The sequence below is a fragment of the Panicum virgatum genome, chromosome 4K (genome assembly GCF_016808335.1).
Source record: "Panicum virgatum strain AP13 chromosome 4K, P.virgatum_v5, whole genome shotgun sequence".
In the NCBI taxonomy this organism is placed as follows: Eukaryota; Viridiplantae; Streptophyta; class Magnoliopsida; order Poales; family Poaceae; genus Panicum; species Panicum virgatum.
Window position 1 is genome coordinate 3,363,078 of NC_053139.1, and position 18,029 is coordinate 3,381,106.

Sequence of the window (18,029 nt, forward strand, 5' to 3'; positions counted from 1 at the left end):
AGAGATGGGCTGATCTCTGGGCCGGGCTCTTCAGTTTCAGGCAGGCTTTACATCCTTGGCGGCGTCCTGATCCTGGAACGGATCCTGCTCTGCCTCACGCGACACCTGTCATGTCAGCTTGCGCGGCTCCGACGCGCAGGGGCACGACAAGATCCGGCCTCGGGACTCCCGATCGCCGGGCCAGCGACCACGACGCCCTCGGCCATACCATCCGGCATCCGCGACCGACCGATCCATGATCCATGACCTCAACGTGTGTGCTCCGGCACCAGCTGCCACTGATCATGCCTGTCCGAACTCGGCGCAACACGACGCATCGTTGTTGCAGTTGCCAACCCGCTGTCCCGTCTCGACCGTCGGCGACAGCGACAGCGACACTGACGAAGCTGCATGCTATGCTTTGGGTTGATCGATGTTGTTGTTAGAGCTGCACGCACGGTGTCGTCTTCAACAATGAAGCTGCGGTTCCCACATTGGTGGCTGCTCCAGCCTCCAGCAAGTAGTAAAGCTTTCGGGTCCTCTTCGATTTCTTCGATCATATCGTTTCCTTCAGCTAGCCTAGTACACTACACTCCAGCCGCATGGAAATTCCATGGTTGTACCCTTCGTGGCTCTTTTTTTCTCTCTTTAAGAAATCATTACTTAAGCTAATTAAGGGAGAGGTAGCTAGGAGTAGGAGCTCCTCTACCCAGCCACGCAGCCACCCCCACTCTGTAGCTAGCTACCGCGGCAACAGGCCGGCCGGGCATGCGCCGATGCACGCGCCCTCCCTCTCCCTAGGGTAAAACTTGAAGAGACCACGACGCCGGCGGCCGGCCAGTGCCCAGTGGCCACGAGGCACGACGGCTTGCAGACCAAGGAGAGCATGCTGGTCTCCGGCGGCGGCTCGGCGCCCGGCGTCGGAGACGGCGACAGGGTCTCAGCATCCTCCACTTCCTCTACGCTCCCATCCTCCGGACGTGAGGCTGGTGAGGTCTGGGCGGCGGGAGATGTTCCTCGGTGCAGGCATTCGGCGCCCGTCATTTTGACATCGCCGGATCCACTTCAAGGTCTGAGGAAGGAGGGCAACGGCTCGCGCTTCTGGATGTCGCAGGACGGCGAGAGCTCTGAGGACGACGGGGATTTCGCTTCATCGCCTTCATCGGGTGAGTCAATTTCTGGTCCTGAGTTCTTGCGTGAGGCCTTGTTAGCTGGTTTTTCCGTGGATGAGGTTCGTCGGGCGGAGTCGTTGGCTACTGATCTTTCACCACCAAGTTTTGACTCTGTTTGTTTGGGGGCTGGTCATGTGAAGCACCCAAGGTTGCTCCCGCAAAGGGTTGTGGATGCAATTGCAGATCGACGTTTTCCGGCAATGAAACCATGGAGGGGACCATTGCCTAAGTGCAGAGTTTCCCCAAAAATGTCTCTAGGAGATATTCTGGTTAAAGATTTTGTTGGAGCAGCGCCCGACGCCGATCGCCGCGAGAACGGCAAAAAACAGAGCTCCGCCGAGGGGTCAACGGTGAAGTCCCACCTCCGGCGATCCCCGCAGCGAAACTCCGTGCGCAATTGGTGGTCTACCTTTCGCTCGTGCTCACACACTAGCCAGCCCCTCGAATTAGCAAGCACACAGAGCGAATTTGAGATGGCGGGAGGAAGAAGATGAACAGTGCCCGCGGGACAATTCGCGCTCAAACGCTCGGCGACGGACGCCGTTCTTCAATTGCTTGCGGTGACTTGACCACGAGGTTATAACGGGGCTTTATAGCCCGGTGGACGCACCCACGACCCACCCACTGCCCTGGAACACCGGCACGAGCCGCCGGCTCCGCCACGGCGCGCGCGACGCGCTCAAACGCGTGCGCCACGCTCCGAGGATGCCGCGGCCAATGCGGGTGTTCCAACGGCCACCGTCCTCCGCGCGACCAACGCGGACAGTTCCCTGATCACACAGCTCCACGATCGCACACACGATCAACGCGACGGCCGCGTGCATGCACACGCTGCCGCACTCGACACCCGCGCGCACATCGCCCTGGCGTGCACACACACAGCCAGCCACGAACGCGATCGCGCGCACGCACACACGCACAATCCAGCGTCGTGCACACATAGCGCCGGGTTTATTCCTAACAGATTTAAGATCCGGGCAACGAAATAAGGGACTAGTGGATACAATAAATAGTGTTAAGCTCACAGCAGTTGCCGGAGTTACGCCGGAGTTGGTGGCGGCGGAACGGAGAAGAAGCTGCACAGGGAATTGGGGAGCAGAAACGAGTAGCCCTATTGGGCCAAACAACTGGGCTGTAAACGCTTCAGTTTCGGCCCACAGGCTGCTTGGATCCTCACGTCCGATTAAATTCGCGGCAGGATTAACGTGCCTCTTTAAGAATGGTGGGAAACCGAGGAGACTGGAAAGCAATAATCGATCGCACCTCTCCCTGGATTTAAACCCCAAACAGAGTGCAGATCAACATCTTACGGCAAAAATGTTCATAGGCTCTGGCGGAAGGGGGAGTTGGGGGAGGCGCGGTGGCCGCTCGTTCCCAGCGGGTCGTCACCTGGGGGCGACTAGCGATGTGGGCCGTGATCGTGCACGGGAAGCTGACGATGAAGAAGAGAGAGCAAGAGGAGGAGGCGGGCGGGCTGCGACAATATTTGCAGGAGGACCGCAAAGAGGTGGTAGAGGCTTCAGAGGTGAGAGAGGAAGAGGTTGGCCACGAGTGGGAATAGGAGCAAGGAGGGGAAGTGCGGGTACTGATTGGAATGGTCAGTATGGCTATCAGAGTTACGACTGGCGTCCTAGACAGGGAGATTCTTATATTAGAAGGCAGGTTTCTCCGAGGACTTCAGGAGCAGCAGGATTTGGGAAAGATACAGAGGAGGGAAATAAAAAGAAAGGTTCTGAGGGAGGAAGGGAAGGTGCAGATGAAGTAATGAAGGAAGCAGGTGAAGAAGAGGGAGGAGCTGAACAAGGAGGAGGCACCAAGTGTTCCAGATGCACAAAGCGTGGTCATATGGCGACAAATTGTGAGATCGAACTCTTTTGTGTGATTTGCAGTGCTCATGTTCGGCTGGAGGATTGAGCCTCCAGCCCTACAGTAACTCTCTCTCACGTTACTCCAGCTCCAGCCTCCAGCCACCAGCCAGGTAACAGTGTTTTTCTCTCATACTGCTCTAGGTCCAGCCTCCAGCTCTAGCCTGCCGAACACGGTGCATGTTAACCATAGATGTCCTTTGTTAAAGGAAACCAGACCTGAGGCACATGCGGTAGGTTATGCAGTTCACGGCTTGGGTTTTTATCATATTCCTCACCCGCCTTTACCCAGATCAAAGAAGGAGTCCAAATCTGCTATGATTTCAGTGGTCGGAGGGGTGTTAACCAAGGAACAGGTAGTTTCTCAGCTGCAGAGGATTTTTCCAGGGAAGTGGACTTGGGATTTGATGGAACACGAGGAAAATGTTTTCATAACCAAGTTTCCGTCTAAGCATGAGCTACAGAGGGCTATTGCCTTTGGAGGAGCTGATGTTAAAGTGGCTGGTCTCCAGGGATTGAGGTTGCAGTTCGATGTTTGGGCTGAAAAGGAAGAAGGTTTCTTGCTTCCCAAGGTGTGGGTTAGAGTCTATGGCATAAGAAAATTTTTGAGAGAGTTTATGAACTTATGGGCAGTTGGATCAATGCTTGGTTCAACTCAGACTGTGGATATGGAAACAACAAGGAAAAATGAATTTGGTAGAATTCAAGTGGCTGTGTTAAACCCAATGCTTATACAAGCTCACTTAGACGTAGTGATTGGAGATCACTATTTTGAGTTGGAGTTTGAGGTAGAAAGGTTGGGACTGGATGAAAATGGGGAGGAAATGGAGGTGGCCTGGAGGGGAGGAGAAGGTGGTGGAGATGAAGAGGAGGAAATGGAGGAGAATCCAACTGACGACAGAAATCCAAAAAGACAGAAGGGTTCTGAAAATTTAGAAAAAGCAGGAGATGAGTTACAAAATAATAAAGATATGCAGACTAATAGTTTGGTTCTGAATATACCTGAGTTAAAAGAGAGGTTGAAAGACTTAAGTGATTCAGATTTTGAAGTCTTCTTAAGGGAAAAAGCAGAGGGAATTTTAGATGGGGTGGTCAGTGAGACTCTGGATTTGCTAGCTGAGAAGGTCCTCACAGAAGAAAACAATGACTTGTTGCAAGAAAATGAGCCTCATAATTGTGGGGAAACACTTACCAGTGAGGTGGAAGAGGAGATGCATGTACAGTCATCTGAGAATGAGACACAGGTGCCTGAAACAGCAGTTTTTGAGATGGAAAAAGATAGGGAGATGACAATTCAAAGTGGTCAAAAGCAGGGTGGTGGGGACACAGTTATTACAGGATTGGAGTCTGAGGTTCAAGCAGCAGCTGCAATTCCGGAATCTTTAGTGTCTCCACTAAGGGCCAGTCCAAGACTGGCTAACTCTTCTGATGAACATACTCTGAAGAAAGGGGCAAGGAGGGCGGCTGCAAATAATTTAGAATTCTTGGAAGGTAATGGCTCTATTCATCCCTCTTTGTCTTTTGATAAGCATGTCATTTCTGATAATTTAATGCAATTAGGAATACAAGCAAATTCTGAGTCAGTAAATTCGCTATGCAAAACTGCGCTTACTTTCAATCATGAGGGTTTTGGGACAGAAGAAAATGATGAATCTGAACTAGATTATCTTGATAGTGAAAATGAAGATAGTATAGAGGAATTAGAAAAAAAAAGGCAATAAAAGAACTATGTGGTGATCTTCTTGAGGAAATTTTTGATGACGAAGAATCATCCCCAAGTTTTGTCCTGAGAGGTAGCAAAAGAGCAAGCAAGTCTTGTGCTAAGCCACACACAAAAAAGACTTGTAGAGTGAAGCTTTTTAAAAATTCTCTAACAGTGTCCAAATGAGAGGTATTTTTTGGAATAGCAGAGGTCTTAGTGACTTGGCTAAAACCAAATTCTTAGCTGATACAGCTAGAGAAAAAAATCTGGATTTCATTGCTTTGTTAGAAACTGGGAAGAAAGATTTTAGGCAACCAGTGCTTAATGGCCTGTGTGGTGGGAGAAACTTTCTTTGGCATTGGACTGAACCTCATGGTAGGTCAGGAGGTATTTTGCTAGGAATAAACCTGGATGTTCTAGAAATAGGCAGTATAGAAGATGGAGATTACTTTGTTAAATTCAGGCTTAGAAATAAAAAGGATAATTTTCACTGGGTATTAGTAGCTGTTTATGGAGCAGCACAACCTAGTTTTAAGGAGAAATTTCTAACTGAGTTGGTCCAAGCTTGTAACAAAGAGAAGCTACCTTTACTTTTGGGAGGTGACTTTAACATCATCAGAAATCCTAGTGAAAAGAATAATTCTAGATATGATGACAGGTGGCCCTTCTTGTTCAATGCCATCATAGATGGTCTAGATCTTAGAGAACTAGAAATGTCTGGAAGAAAGTATACTTGGGCTAACTCCATGCCTAACCCAACTTATGAGAAGTTGGATAGAGTATTAGTCAGCACTGAGTGGGAACAACATTACCCTTTAGCTACTATAGTTGCTCTGTGTTGGTGTATATTGAGCCCATGTGTATAGAGGCTCATCTAGAGGCCCATGTATAGGAATTATATATACCCATCCTTCTAGGGTTGGAGGAATACATCTATTATTCCCTCCTACTTGGTATCATTAGCCTAGAGTTAGCCTCTGTCTCTCCTCTCTCCTCCCTCCCCTGCCAGCCGCGCCTCCCCCCTCCTCTTTCCCTCCCCTCCCCTCCTCCTCTGCTGCTGTTGCCGCCACCGGCCCTGCGCCGGGCGCATGGCTCGTGCCGGCCGCCTGGACCCAGATCCGGTCGCCCCGACCCGCCGCCGCCCTAGCCCTGCTCGACCCTGTGCCCGACGGTACCGCCGTGGCTGCGGGCGCCGGAGGCGCGGGGGCCGCGGCCGCGAGCCCCCTGCAGCCGCTCCAGGCGCCGCCCCAGCCCGATCCGGCCTCTGCTGCCGCTGCAGGCTGGGCCGCGGACGCCGGGGGCACGGGGGCCGCGGCTGTGGGCCCCCTGCAGCCACTCCAGGCGCCGCCCCATCCCCTGCTGCAGCCCGATCCGCCTGCTGCTGCCGCTGCAGGCAGGGCGTGGGCGCCGGGGGTGCAGGGGCAGCGGTGGTGTGGCAGCCCTGCCCAAATTAATCCGGCTTAAGTGCGCTAATCATCACCAAAACGGCAACCAGAGTTAACACGCACTTAAAACAGAGTAATCCAGCAGTGTTGTCGGGTAAAATCCCGATTAAACCACTTGAAACAGGATCGACAAAGCAGTTCAGAGAATACAACATTCCGCAAATTTTACTATACAGAGTATGAAACTGAATTATTGTTACAAACCGAGTTTGAATTTATAAAAGTACAGCAGAGTTCAAGTTTGACGGAAAAAAACGAACGATAGTCTAGCGTCGAAACAAGACATCATTGTAAAGCCTGTACATGACGTCAGCCACATCCTCAGATGTACCACCTGAAAAACAAAGCCACAAGTAAGGCTGAGTATACTAATACCCAGCAAGGCTTACCCGACTAAGGGTATACTTAGCCCTTTATCTAGACATGCAAGGCTTTTGGCTTGAGGGGTTTGTTTTGCCGAAAAGCAGTAAAGAGTAGATCCTTAATTTCAGGTTTTAGCTTCCAAATTCTAGTTCAATTAACCATTCTAGGTGAGTGTCTATCCAATAGCATACATGGTGGGAAACAATTATCTTTTATCATCCAATCAACCATAGTCGTCATCACCATCTTTCACTTCTTACTCTATGTGGCAAAAGGTTTAAGCAGTCCCAAACCATGAGAAGTGGACGATTCAAATCGAATTTGTTAACCTGGCCAGGCAGACCTAACAGACACGCATGGGGATCGACGTCTCGCTTCGCCCACGCGACTTTTCCCTTCAATTCCCACTGCACGAAACAGGCCCACCACCCTCGACTACAAGGATCCACGCCACGGTACGACGCCGGGTCGTGAGCCTCCTTGCACCTGCATGTGGCCGCATGAGAACAACGTTCAAAGACGGTGGGGAGGTATGTTCCGGCCTCGGTGCAATCCAGTACTTAAGCTTACCGATTACCATATTTCTCGGCATGTGGTTAGTAAGTTCAAAAGCTTAACCACCACTACCACACACTGCGGCCTTATCCATTTTCACTAAACAGACGGGGTATCACAAGTACCACAACTCCGCCCGTGAGCCTTATAGTTGCAGTATGTAGCAGACATTCAACTCCTATAGTTCTCGCGAGTGACAGGAAATCACTCGACTTCTACCAAACCATTAGCCTAGCCATCTAGCGACCTACACATACTAGTGTTCAAGCATAGGTACCTAGGATTATGCAGCTAAGATTCCAAGCAACTCCTGTAAACTTAAATGCGCAAGTACATAGAAACAATAATAAGTTGCATAAATTTAAAATAGATAGGACATGCTCCGGGGCTTGCCTGGGATTAACACTAGGTCAGTGTTAGTTAGAGAACAACTGCTCGGCGAGCATCTTCCTTCGGTCATGCACATCGGGATCCATCCATCCATCTTCTAGATGTGTCCACCATTCACCGTCTTCTGGCTCGGCTTCAACGTCACATCCTTCACGTGTTTCATCTATCGTACCTAAATGAAATGCAGCAATGCATATGTATGAATGCACAGTTCCGAGTTGTTTAGTGATTTAAGTTTTATTATTTTTCCTCCACGATAAAGTTGTAGTCCATCATAAAATGAGTTGGTATGGGAAAACTTGTCAATTAATATCTCCTGGGCAGTCATTTATAGAGTAGTAATTGTACCATTCTAACTTATAAAAGAGATGGGTGTGCTGTTTTTCTTTTATAGAAGTGCAGAGAAACATTTCTACTCACAAATAGTTCCCTAGGCCAAAGAATGTAAGTGCTGGTAATGATCTTTTAACTAAAGATTATAATCCTTAAGATGAGTTTGTTGTAAATTTCCAAGACTCGGAACATAAGTATACATTGCATGAAAAAAATACAACAATGTATAGTTGTATGGAACAAGATTAATTTTTTTTACAGATAGTTCTACAAAGTTACAAAGGCTCCTAATTTACCACAATAATTCTATCATTCAAGACAATCTCTAATAACAGTACTAGATAAGAAAAACTAGTCTTTTATGCACTATTAAACATAAATCTATTTTTGTAGTAAAATTTTTTAACTAAAACAAGTCATTTTATGGTTCCAGATTATAGAGATTTTGATAAGGATTCCAAAAAGTATTTATTTGCTATTTTAGGATTTTTCTACGAATTTCTATTGATTTTACAAATTCACTGCAAAAATTTAAAAACAAATCTAATATTATGTTTAAGCCCCTGGATTTGCAGAAAACCCCCTGGAAAGATTTGGGGGCTCACGCTTTGCTAGAGGAGGGCGGAAGCTACCTAGGGGTGTGCTCAGTTGAGCGCGGGATGGCCGGAGGCGGTGGGTCGGCGGCGCAGGGCGGCGGCGGCGGCGGTGAGCGGCAGAGGCGGCGCTCCGGTGGCTTGAGGCGGCGCTCCGGTGGCTTGAGGCGGCGGTGGAGTGGTCGGGGAGGACCAGTGTGAGGTGGAGAAGCTTGCTGCGCAGTTGATTTGGTTTGTGGTGGGTTGGAGTAGGGGGTTCCGCGGCGACCTAGGGGGCGGGGGCGGCCATGGTGGGCGGCGGCGGCTCGGGACGCCGTGGGAAGCTCGGCCTGGCGCTCGGAGCACGAGGGGAGTAGAGGGGGAGGTAGGAGGCTTGCTTGCGAAGAAAATGGAAGGGAGGAGAGCCGGGCGAGGGCACAAGCGAGCTGAGGAAGTGGCACACGACACGGCTCGGCGCGTCGTCGCCGTGGCGCGTCGAGCGGCCGTCCTCGGCGTGCGCGCAGGGAGGTAGTGCCGCGTGGAGAGGCCGAGAGGATTCGGGAGAAATAACTTTTGTTTCAGGCTTATCTTCATTTGGGGCTTAGTTCAAAAGTTTAAATTTGAAATCCCGACAAAAGTACATTATTAGCCGATTGGAGTTCGGATTCAAATTTTCTTCAACTTTTGTATGGAAACATAAAAATATTTGAACATGAAAGTTGTTCCACATTGAAAATGCTTCAACTTTGGTCTTGGAAAAAATTTCGTTTGAGCTATATTTAAGAAATTATTTTCAAAACAGATTGGTTTGAAATTTGAGAGAGAGTTTAAATCTTTGAATACTACGGTTCAAATGACCTGTCATTTTATGTTCAAAACTTTTTTTTCTCTCTTTGATTTCAATAAGACTTTGGTTTAACATGACTTTAATGAGACGCCTATTCAATTTGTTGAATTCAAATTTTCTTAGTTGATTATGCATGTTATCGTATTTAATATTTCTTGCTTAGCATTTTAAAACTCTTGGATGCCACAGGTGGGCCCCCTGCAGCCGCAGGTCGTCGACCCGACTGCCGCCGCCGCTTCCGCAGCCGCCGCCGCCTCTGCGGCCCACCGCGCCGCGGTTGCTGCGGGCAAGCAGGCCGTCGACGCCGCCGTCGCCGATCACGCATGGTCTGGCCTCGGGATGTCTCTCGCGGATGCGCCGCTCGCCGTCGCCGCCCTCCGCGGGCAGCAGGCGGACGCCAAGTCGGAGAGGCTTCGGCGGCCCAGGAGCGGGTCCACATGGTAGCCCTCGCCTGGGAGCGCGAGCGCATCACGGCCGACGCCCTCTCTCTCCGGGTCGCCGAGGCGGAGCGCTTCCTCCGTGTCTCCTCCGGCCAGCACGTCGACCCCAACCATGGCGCCTCTTCCTCCCATCAGCCCCCGCCCGCTGGTCTGGAGCCCGGTACGACCCGACCGAACCCATGGTCGCCCAGCTCCACCTCCAGGCCGCCGGCGTCCAGAACATCAGGGCCCTGGTCTCCATCCTCCTCGACCCCACGTTCTCCTCCTACGGCCGCTGGCGGGACCAAGTCCTCCTCACCCTCCGCCGCTACGCCCTCGACGACCACGTCCTTGTCGACTCGCCGATCGAGACGCGGGACGTAGCGTGGCTGCGCCTCGACAGTGTCGCCCTGTCCTGGATCTTTGGGACCATCTCCCTAGATCTTCAGGACATCGTCAGGACCCACGGCGGCACCGCGCGGCAGGCCTGGGTGGCGCTCGAGGGGCAGTTCCTCGGCAATGCCGAGTACCGCGCCCTCCAGCTCGACGCCACATTCCGCACATTCATGCAGGGGGACCTCTCCATCGGTGAGTACTGCCGGCGGATGAAGGGCATGGCCGATGCTCTTCATGACCTCGGGGATCTGGTGTCCGATCAGGTCTTGGTGCTCAATGTCCTGTGGGGCCTGAGCAGCACCTATGACCACCTGAAAAGCTGGATCGTCCGCCAGAGCCCTTCCCCTCCTTCCTGCATGTCCGGGATGACCTCGCCCTCGAGGAGATCACCAGGGGTCTCGCGCCCGGATTGCCCTCGTCCACCTCCACCGCGCTCGTCGCTGCTCAACCGGCTTCCTCTGCCGCCCCTGCCACCTCTCTCCTTGGTGCTGCTCCCGCCGGGGAGTCCGGAGGTGGGGGGGCCGAGGACGACGTCGATAGGGGGACGTGGTGGTGGCGGCACTAGTGGCCCTGCTTCTGGGGGTACCGGTACCGGTGGGGGCCGTCGGGGCGCGCCGACTCTGCCGGCTTCGGCTCCGACTCCCGCTTCTGCCCCTGCCCCTGGAGGTACGCCCTGGCCATCCTTCAGCAACCCATGGTCAGGGCGCATCTCGATGTGGCCATTCCAGGGTCCGAGAGGGGGGCCTCGTTCTCTGCTCCAGCCGGCGGCCATGTTCACCGGCGCTGCCCCACTCTTCGTGCCGTCCTGGACCCCGCCCGCTCAGCCCAGCCAGCAGCCGACCTGGCCTAGGGGGTGGGACCAGGCCGCTCTGGCGCAGTCCTTCAGCACCATGGGACTGACGCGCCGGTCAGCACCGAGTGGATCGCCGACTCGGGTGCCTCGTTTCACACTACTCTTGATGCCGGTATCCTCTCTTCTGTCCGACCCCCACACCCCTCTTGTCCTTCTTCCACCATGGTTGGTGATGGGTCTTGCCTTCCTGTCACCGTCGTGGGTTCTGCTCTTCGTCTTCCTAATGTTCTTGTTGCTCCTCAAATGGTTCACAGCCTTCTTTCCATTCGCCAGATTACTGCTGACAACTCCTGTTCTATCGAATTTGACTCTTCTGGTCTTACTGTGAAGGATTCGGCTTCCCGGCGTCCGCTCCTCCGATGTGATAGCCCGGGGCCCCTTACACTCTTCGACTTTCTGCTTCCGCTGCTCCGTCCTCGACTTCTTCATCGTCTACTGTCTTTGCCGTGATGCCTTCTTCCACCACCTGGCACCGCCGGCTTGGACACCCCGGCCGCGACGTTTTGGCTCAGCTCAGCCGTAGTACCGATGTTCCATGTAATAGGGCTCCTGCTGAGCACCTCTGTTATGCGTGCCAGTTAGGTCGTCATGTTAGACTTCCGTTTTCTTCTTCTTCGTATACTGCGCATATTTTTGATCTTATTCACTTTGACCTGTGGACATCTCCTGTACTCAGCATGTCTGGCTACAAATATTATCTGGTCATTGTTGATGATTTTTCTCATTACTCTTGGACTTTCCCTTTGCGCGCCAAGTCTGAGACCTTCCCCACCCTCCTCCACTTCTTTGCCTGGGTGTCCACTCAGTTCGGCCTCACCGTTAAGGCCGTCCAGTGCGACAACGGGCGGGAGTTCGATAACTCCACCTCGCGTTCCTTCTTCCTGTCTCGGGGTGTTCAGCTGTGTATGTCTTGTACGTATACCTCTCCTCAGAACGGTAAGGCTGAGCGGATGATTCGCACGACGAACGACGTCGTGCGCACCCTTCTGATCCAGGCTTCTCTGCCCCCGCGCTTCTGGGCTGAGAGCCTCCACACCGCCACCTACCTGCTCAACCACCTTCCGTCCACTGCTTCCCCTGCTCCCACTCCACACCACGCTCTCTTTGGTACCCCTCCTCGCTACGACCACCTTCGGGTTTTTGGGTGTGCGTGTTACCCTAACACCTCCGCCACCGCTTCTCACAAGCTGGCGCCCCGCTCGACTCGTTGTGTGTTCCGCGGGTACTCCCCTGACCACAAGGAGTACCGATGCTTCGACCTCACCTCTCGCCGCGTCCTGATCTCCCGACACGTCGTCTTTGACGAGTTGGATTTCCCCTACTCCACCTCCTCCACACCTTCTCCTGACCCCGAGCTGGAGTCTCTATTTCCGACTGACCCGGTGGTTCAGCCACCGTTACCTGTCTGTCCTTTCCCTGCAGGTTTTCCCGGCGCACCGGCACCGCTTCCGCTGATCCCTGCTGCGCCGAGCGCGGCCCCGGTGCCCGCGGTCGCGCCACGCGTGGCCCCCGGACCTCCGGTCGTGCCGCGCGCAGACCCGGTGTCTCCCGCTGTGCCACGCGCGGCCCCGGTGCCTTCCCCTGCACCTGTGCGGTACGCTCAGCCGGTGCAGGTGTACCGGCGCCGCACAACGCCGACACCGGCGCCGCAGCGGTACGCTCAACCGGTGCAGGTGTACCGGCGTCGGTCAGCGTCGACACCGGCGCCGCCTCCTGCTCCGGAGGCTCCTTTGACGCCTACACCGGTGCCGTCGCCGACGCCGCCTCCTCCGGCTCCCTCTTGAGCCGAGCCAGAGGTGTACCACCCATGGTGACTCAGCGGATGGCGTCTCAGGCCGCGACTCTCACCGCCACCGAGGGAGAGCCGCGAGTCTCTCCGGTACCCTCCTCTGTGGTGACGGCATGGCGGATCCTCACTGGCATCGTGCGATGGAAGAGGAGAGCCGCAATTTTGTGACTGGCAAGTGAATCTGGACGCATAAGCGTCGGGCTGACGGCACACTGGAGCGCTACAAGGCTCGCTGGGTTCTCCGGGGGTTCACCCAGCGGCCTGGTGTGGATTATGATAAGACCTTCAGTCCAGTGGTGAAGCCCGCTGCGGTGCGCACGGTCCTCTCGCTTGGGCTCGCGCGCTCTTGGCCTGTGCACCAGCTGGACGTGAAGAATGCGTTTCTTCACGGCACTCTGTCAGAGACTGTCTACTGCTCTCAGCCAGCGGGATTTGTGGACTCGAGTAGTCCGGATATGGTCTGCCGGCTCAACAAGTCTCTCTATGGTCTGAAGCAGGCTCCTCGGGCTTGGTACTCTCGGTTCGCCACGTTCTTGCTGACATTGGGGTTCACCGAGGCCAAGTCTGACACGTCTCTCTTCGTCTACCGCCGTGGGGATGAGGCTGCATATCTGCTCCTCCATGTCGATGACATTGTGCTCACCGCCTCCAGTCAGCAGTTGTTTCAGAGTGTCATCTCCTCTCTGCAGCAGGGGTTCGCTATGAAGGATCTTGGTCAGCTCCACCACTTCTTGGGCATCACTGTTGAGGCTCGCCCGTCTGGTCTTCTCCTTCACCAGCGGCAGTACGCACTTGATATCCTGGAGCGGGCTGTGATGACTTATTGCAAGCCCTGCTCCACTCCTGTCGACACTCAGGCGAAGCTGTTTGCTGATTTGGGTGATCCGGTGGCTGATCCTACTGCCTACCGGAGTCTGGCCGGCGTTTTGCAGTACCTTACCTTCACCAGGCCAGACCTCACCTATGCTGTCCAGCAGGTCTGTCTCCATATGCATGATCCCCGGGAGTCACACCTTCCTGCGCTGAAGCGACTCCTCCGCTACGTCCGTGGCACAGTGGACCTCGGCCTGGTGCTTCACCGCTCGTCCTCTGCTGAGCTGGTAGTCTACACTGAAGCTGACTGGGCTGGCTGCCCGGACACTCGTCGCTCCACTTCCGGTTACGTCATTTTCCTGGGCGGCAACCTAGTCTCCTGGTCGGCCAAGCGGCAGCTGGTTGTCTCCCGCTCCAGTGCTGAGGCGGAGTACCGGGCTGTCGCTAACGGCGTGGCGGAGGCGTTCTGGCTACGACAGCTCTTGGCGGAGCTCCACAACCCGCTCGCCAAGAGCACGCTCGTCTACTGCGACAATGTCAGCGCCGTGTATCTCTCCACCAACCCCGTCCAGCATCAGCGGACGAGGCATGTGGAGATTGACCTACACTTCGTGCGTGACAGAGTCGCCATCGGCGATATTCGGGTACTCCATGTCCCGACTACCTCCCAGTTTGCTGACATCTTCACCAAGGGGCTGCCCTCCTCGACCTTCTCGGAGTTTCGCTCCAGCCTCAACGTAGCCGGTGGCTAGTTGTGGCTGCGGGGGGTATTAGCCCTTTGTACTCTCTTCTTGTCCAGTCTTGAACACCGCTGCGCCGGTTGTTCAGACTGCGGGGGAGTGTTGGCTTTCTTGTTGTCCAGTCTTGAATACCACTATGCCGGTAGTTCAGACTGCGGGGGGGGGGGGGGGGGTGTTGGTGTATATTGAGCCCATGTGTATAGAGGCTCATGTATAGGAATTATATATACCCACCCTTCTAGGGTTGGAGGAATACATCTATTATTCTCTCCTACACTCTGAATAGGGAAATCTCTGATCACACCCCTCTATTACTTGATAGTGAGGAGGAAGAATCCATTAAAAAGCAACCTTTATTCAAGTTTGAGCTTGGCTGGTTGCTGAGGGAAGGGTTCTTTGAGTTAGTATCGGATATTTGGCAAAAGGAAAAAAAGGTAAGACATCCCTACAGAAGTGGCAAAATAAAATTAGGAGCCTAAGACAATTTTTAAGGGGCTGGGCTGTAAACATGAATGGTGCTTATAAAAAAGAAAAGCAGGAACTTATCAGAAGAGCTGATTTACTAGATAAAGAAGCTGAGAGTAGACTGCTTAACCAACAAGAGTTGGACCTTAAACAATGTATCAAGGACAGATTAGCTCTTTTGTTGAGAGAGGAGGAAATTAAATGGTTTCAAAGGGCAAAAACCAAAGAATTGTTGGAAGGGGATAACAATACTAAATATTTTCAGTTAGTGGCAAATGGGAAGCGTAGGAAAACTAGAATTCTCAGATTGGAGCAGGAGGAGGGGGTGATTGCGGGAGAAGAGAACTTAAAAAGCTACATAACGAACTATTACAGGAAACTCTTTGACAAGTCAAAGCAAAGCAATTTTTTGTTAGAGGAAACATTAATTTCAGATATCCCTCAAGTCTCCGAAGAAGAAAATAAAGTCATGTTGGAGGAATTCACTGAAAAGGAGATCAGAGAAGCTATTTTTCAGATGAAGCATAATAAAGCTCCTGGACCTGATGGGTTCCCAGCAGAATTCTATCAAGTTTTCTGGAGTTTAATAAAGGATGACTTAATGGCTATGTTTAAGGACTTTCACAAAGGAAAATTGGATTTATTTAGCCTCAATTTTGTAGTAGTAACTCTATTACCAAAATTGCAAGAGACTAAAATGATTCAACAATATAGACCCATTTGCATGTTAAATGTTAGTTTCAAAATTTTTACCAAAGTTTTGGCTAACAGATTCACCTTAGTGGCAAATAGAATAATCAGACCAACACAAACTGCTTTCTTACCTGGAAGGTTCATAATGGAAGGAATAGTAATTCTTCATGAGTCGTTACATGAATTGCAAAGGAAAAAACAGAGTGGGATTATTTTAAAACTGGATTTTGAGAAGGCTTATGATAAGGTAAACTGGGATTTTTTACAACAAACTCAAAGGATGAAAGGGTTTTCAAACCTGTGGTGCAAGTGGATAGATAGCACTGTCAGGGGAGGAAGTGTGGGGATTAAGGTGAATGATGACATAGGAAGCTTTTTCCATACAAAAAAAGGTTTGAGACAAGGTGATCCCTTATCACCAGTTCTATTTAACATAGTAGCTGATATGTTGGCAGTTCTAGTATCCAGAGCAAGGGATAATGATCAAATAAAAGGAGTAGTTCCTCACTTGATTGATGAAGGGTTGTCAATCCTGCAGTATGCAGATGACACTATCATTTTCTTAGAAAATGATTTAGAACAAGCTAAGAATCTGAGGTTGCTCCTCTGTGCTTTTGAGGAACTATCTGGCCTTAAGATAAATTTTCATAAAAGTGAACTCTTCTGTTTGGGACAGGCTAAGGCTAATGTGACAGAATATATACATTTGTTTGGGTATAGAGAAGGATCTTTCCCCTTCAAATATCTAGGGATTCCAATGAGTCATCAAAAGTTAACTAGCAAAGGGTGGAGTCAGATTGAAGAGTAATTTCAGAAAAAATTAAGTAGCTGGAAAGGTAAGCTTTTGTCTGTTGGAGGGAGACTAGTGCTCATAAACTCCATTCTTTCTAGTCTACCAATGTACATGCTATCTTTTTTTAGAATTCCTAAGGGTGTTCTAAAAAAACTTGATTACTACAGATCTAGGTTCTTTTGGCAGGTGATGAACACAAAAAAAGTACAGATTAGCCAAATTGAGTGTTTTATGCACACCAAAAAGCATAGGAGGAATGGGGATCACCAATCTTGACGCTCAGAACATCTGTCTTCTGAGTAAATGGCTGGTTCGACTAATCAATGAGGATGGAACATGGCAACAATTGCTTAAAAGAAAGTACCTCAAGAATAAAACACTATCCCAGGTGGTCAAGCAACCTGGTGAATCTCAATTCTGGGTTGGTTTAATGGAAGTGAAAGAGCATCTTTTGGACAGGGGAAAGTTTCTTGTACAGAATGGAGAACAAGTAAGATTTTGGGAGGATTGGTGGATAGGACATGAACCTCTGATGAAGCAATTCCCTGATCTCTATAACATAGTCAGGAAAAAAAATCAAACAGTTTCTTCAGCTTTGTCTACTACGCCATTGAATATTTCTTACAGAAGAGCCTTAGCGGGAGACAAGCTGAGAGAATGGTATAGATTGGTTTCTCTCGTGATTCATGTGAATTTAGTGGAAGCCGGAGATCTTTTTATTTGAAAAGCCAATCAAAGATCTACTTTTTCAGTAAAGGCAATGTACAGATGTCTAATGCAAGAAAACAGTATACCTGACAAGTGTACAGCGTGGAAGCTAAGGGTGCCATTGAAAATTAAAGTTTTCTTATGGTACCTCAAGAAAGGGGTAATCCTTACAAAAGATAACCTGATTAAGAGAAAATGAAAAGGAGAAAGGAAATGTTGCTTCTGCAATGCTGATGAAAACATTCAACATTTATTTTTTGACTGTCATCTAGCAAAGTTTGTTTGGCGAGCTGTATACTTTACTTTTGGCATTAACCCACCTGCAAGCATTGCTAATATGTTGGGGTCTTGGCTCAATGGGTATACTGCAAAACTTAGAAAACAAATGCTAGTTGGTGCTTCGGCTTTGTGCTGGGCCATTTGGCTTTGTCGAAATGATGTTGTATTTCATTGATCGATACCTAACTCTTATTTGCAGGTGATCTTCAGGGGGACATACTGGGCAAGATTCTGGTCGCTGTTGTCTGAAGAGGAAGCGAGAAACAACATGAAAAACAATTGCCAAAGAGTGGAAGGACTGGTGATGGAGCTGTATACCGGTGGTGGTTGGAATTTTAGGAGCAGGATAGCTATCTAAGAGTTTCTTGCCTGCTGTTTTGCTGTAATGTCCTGGCTCAGTCCAGTAAACACTTGTGGGTTTTTCTTTAAGTTAAGCTATGCTTTGTCAGCCTGTGTGCTGCCTTGACTCTTGTTGCCTGTAGTCATTCGCATGTGAATGATCAAGGCCGGAATTTTCCATATTCTAAAAAAAAAGCTAGGAATAGTAATTAACCAAGTACTAGTACTCTTACACAGCTGCATACATACCACGTGCGAAGCACGAAACTCTCTGACCAACTTGGATGGATCGCCGCACAGTAAAAAGCAAGCGCGGGGTCCAGCCGGGAACGGAACCTACCGCAGATTATTGCGGTTACGTACCTACTCGTGTCGTAGCCTCCTCTAGGAAAGCCAAACAATTTCCTCTGCATCCGGTCTGGACCAGGGTTTTAAAATCCGACCGCTAATTGGTAACCGCCGGCCTCCGGTTCCGGTATACCGGTCCGGTTTGGCCGGTTACCGGTCGGAACCGGACAA

At 51.0% G+C, this 18,029-nt stretch overlaps 1 protein-coding gene across 1 annotated transcript; it reads left to right on the plus strand.

Moving 5' to 3' along the window:
- The first annotated feature begins 693 nt into the window (after positions 1 to 693).
- On the plus strand, positions 694 to 17,727 carry LOC120702571. Its single transcript, XM_039986428.1, has 2 exons — positions 694 to 1,145; positions 17,371 to 17,727. Exons 1-2 carry the CDS (start codon positions 866 to 868, stop codon positions 17,418 to 17,420), a joined length of 330 nt encoding a protein of 109 aa, XP_039842362.1. The 5' UTR covers positions 694 to 865; the 3' UTR covers positions 17,421 to 17,727.
- The last annotated feature ends 302 nt before the right edge of the window (positions 17,728 to 18,029 follow it).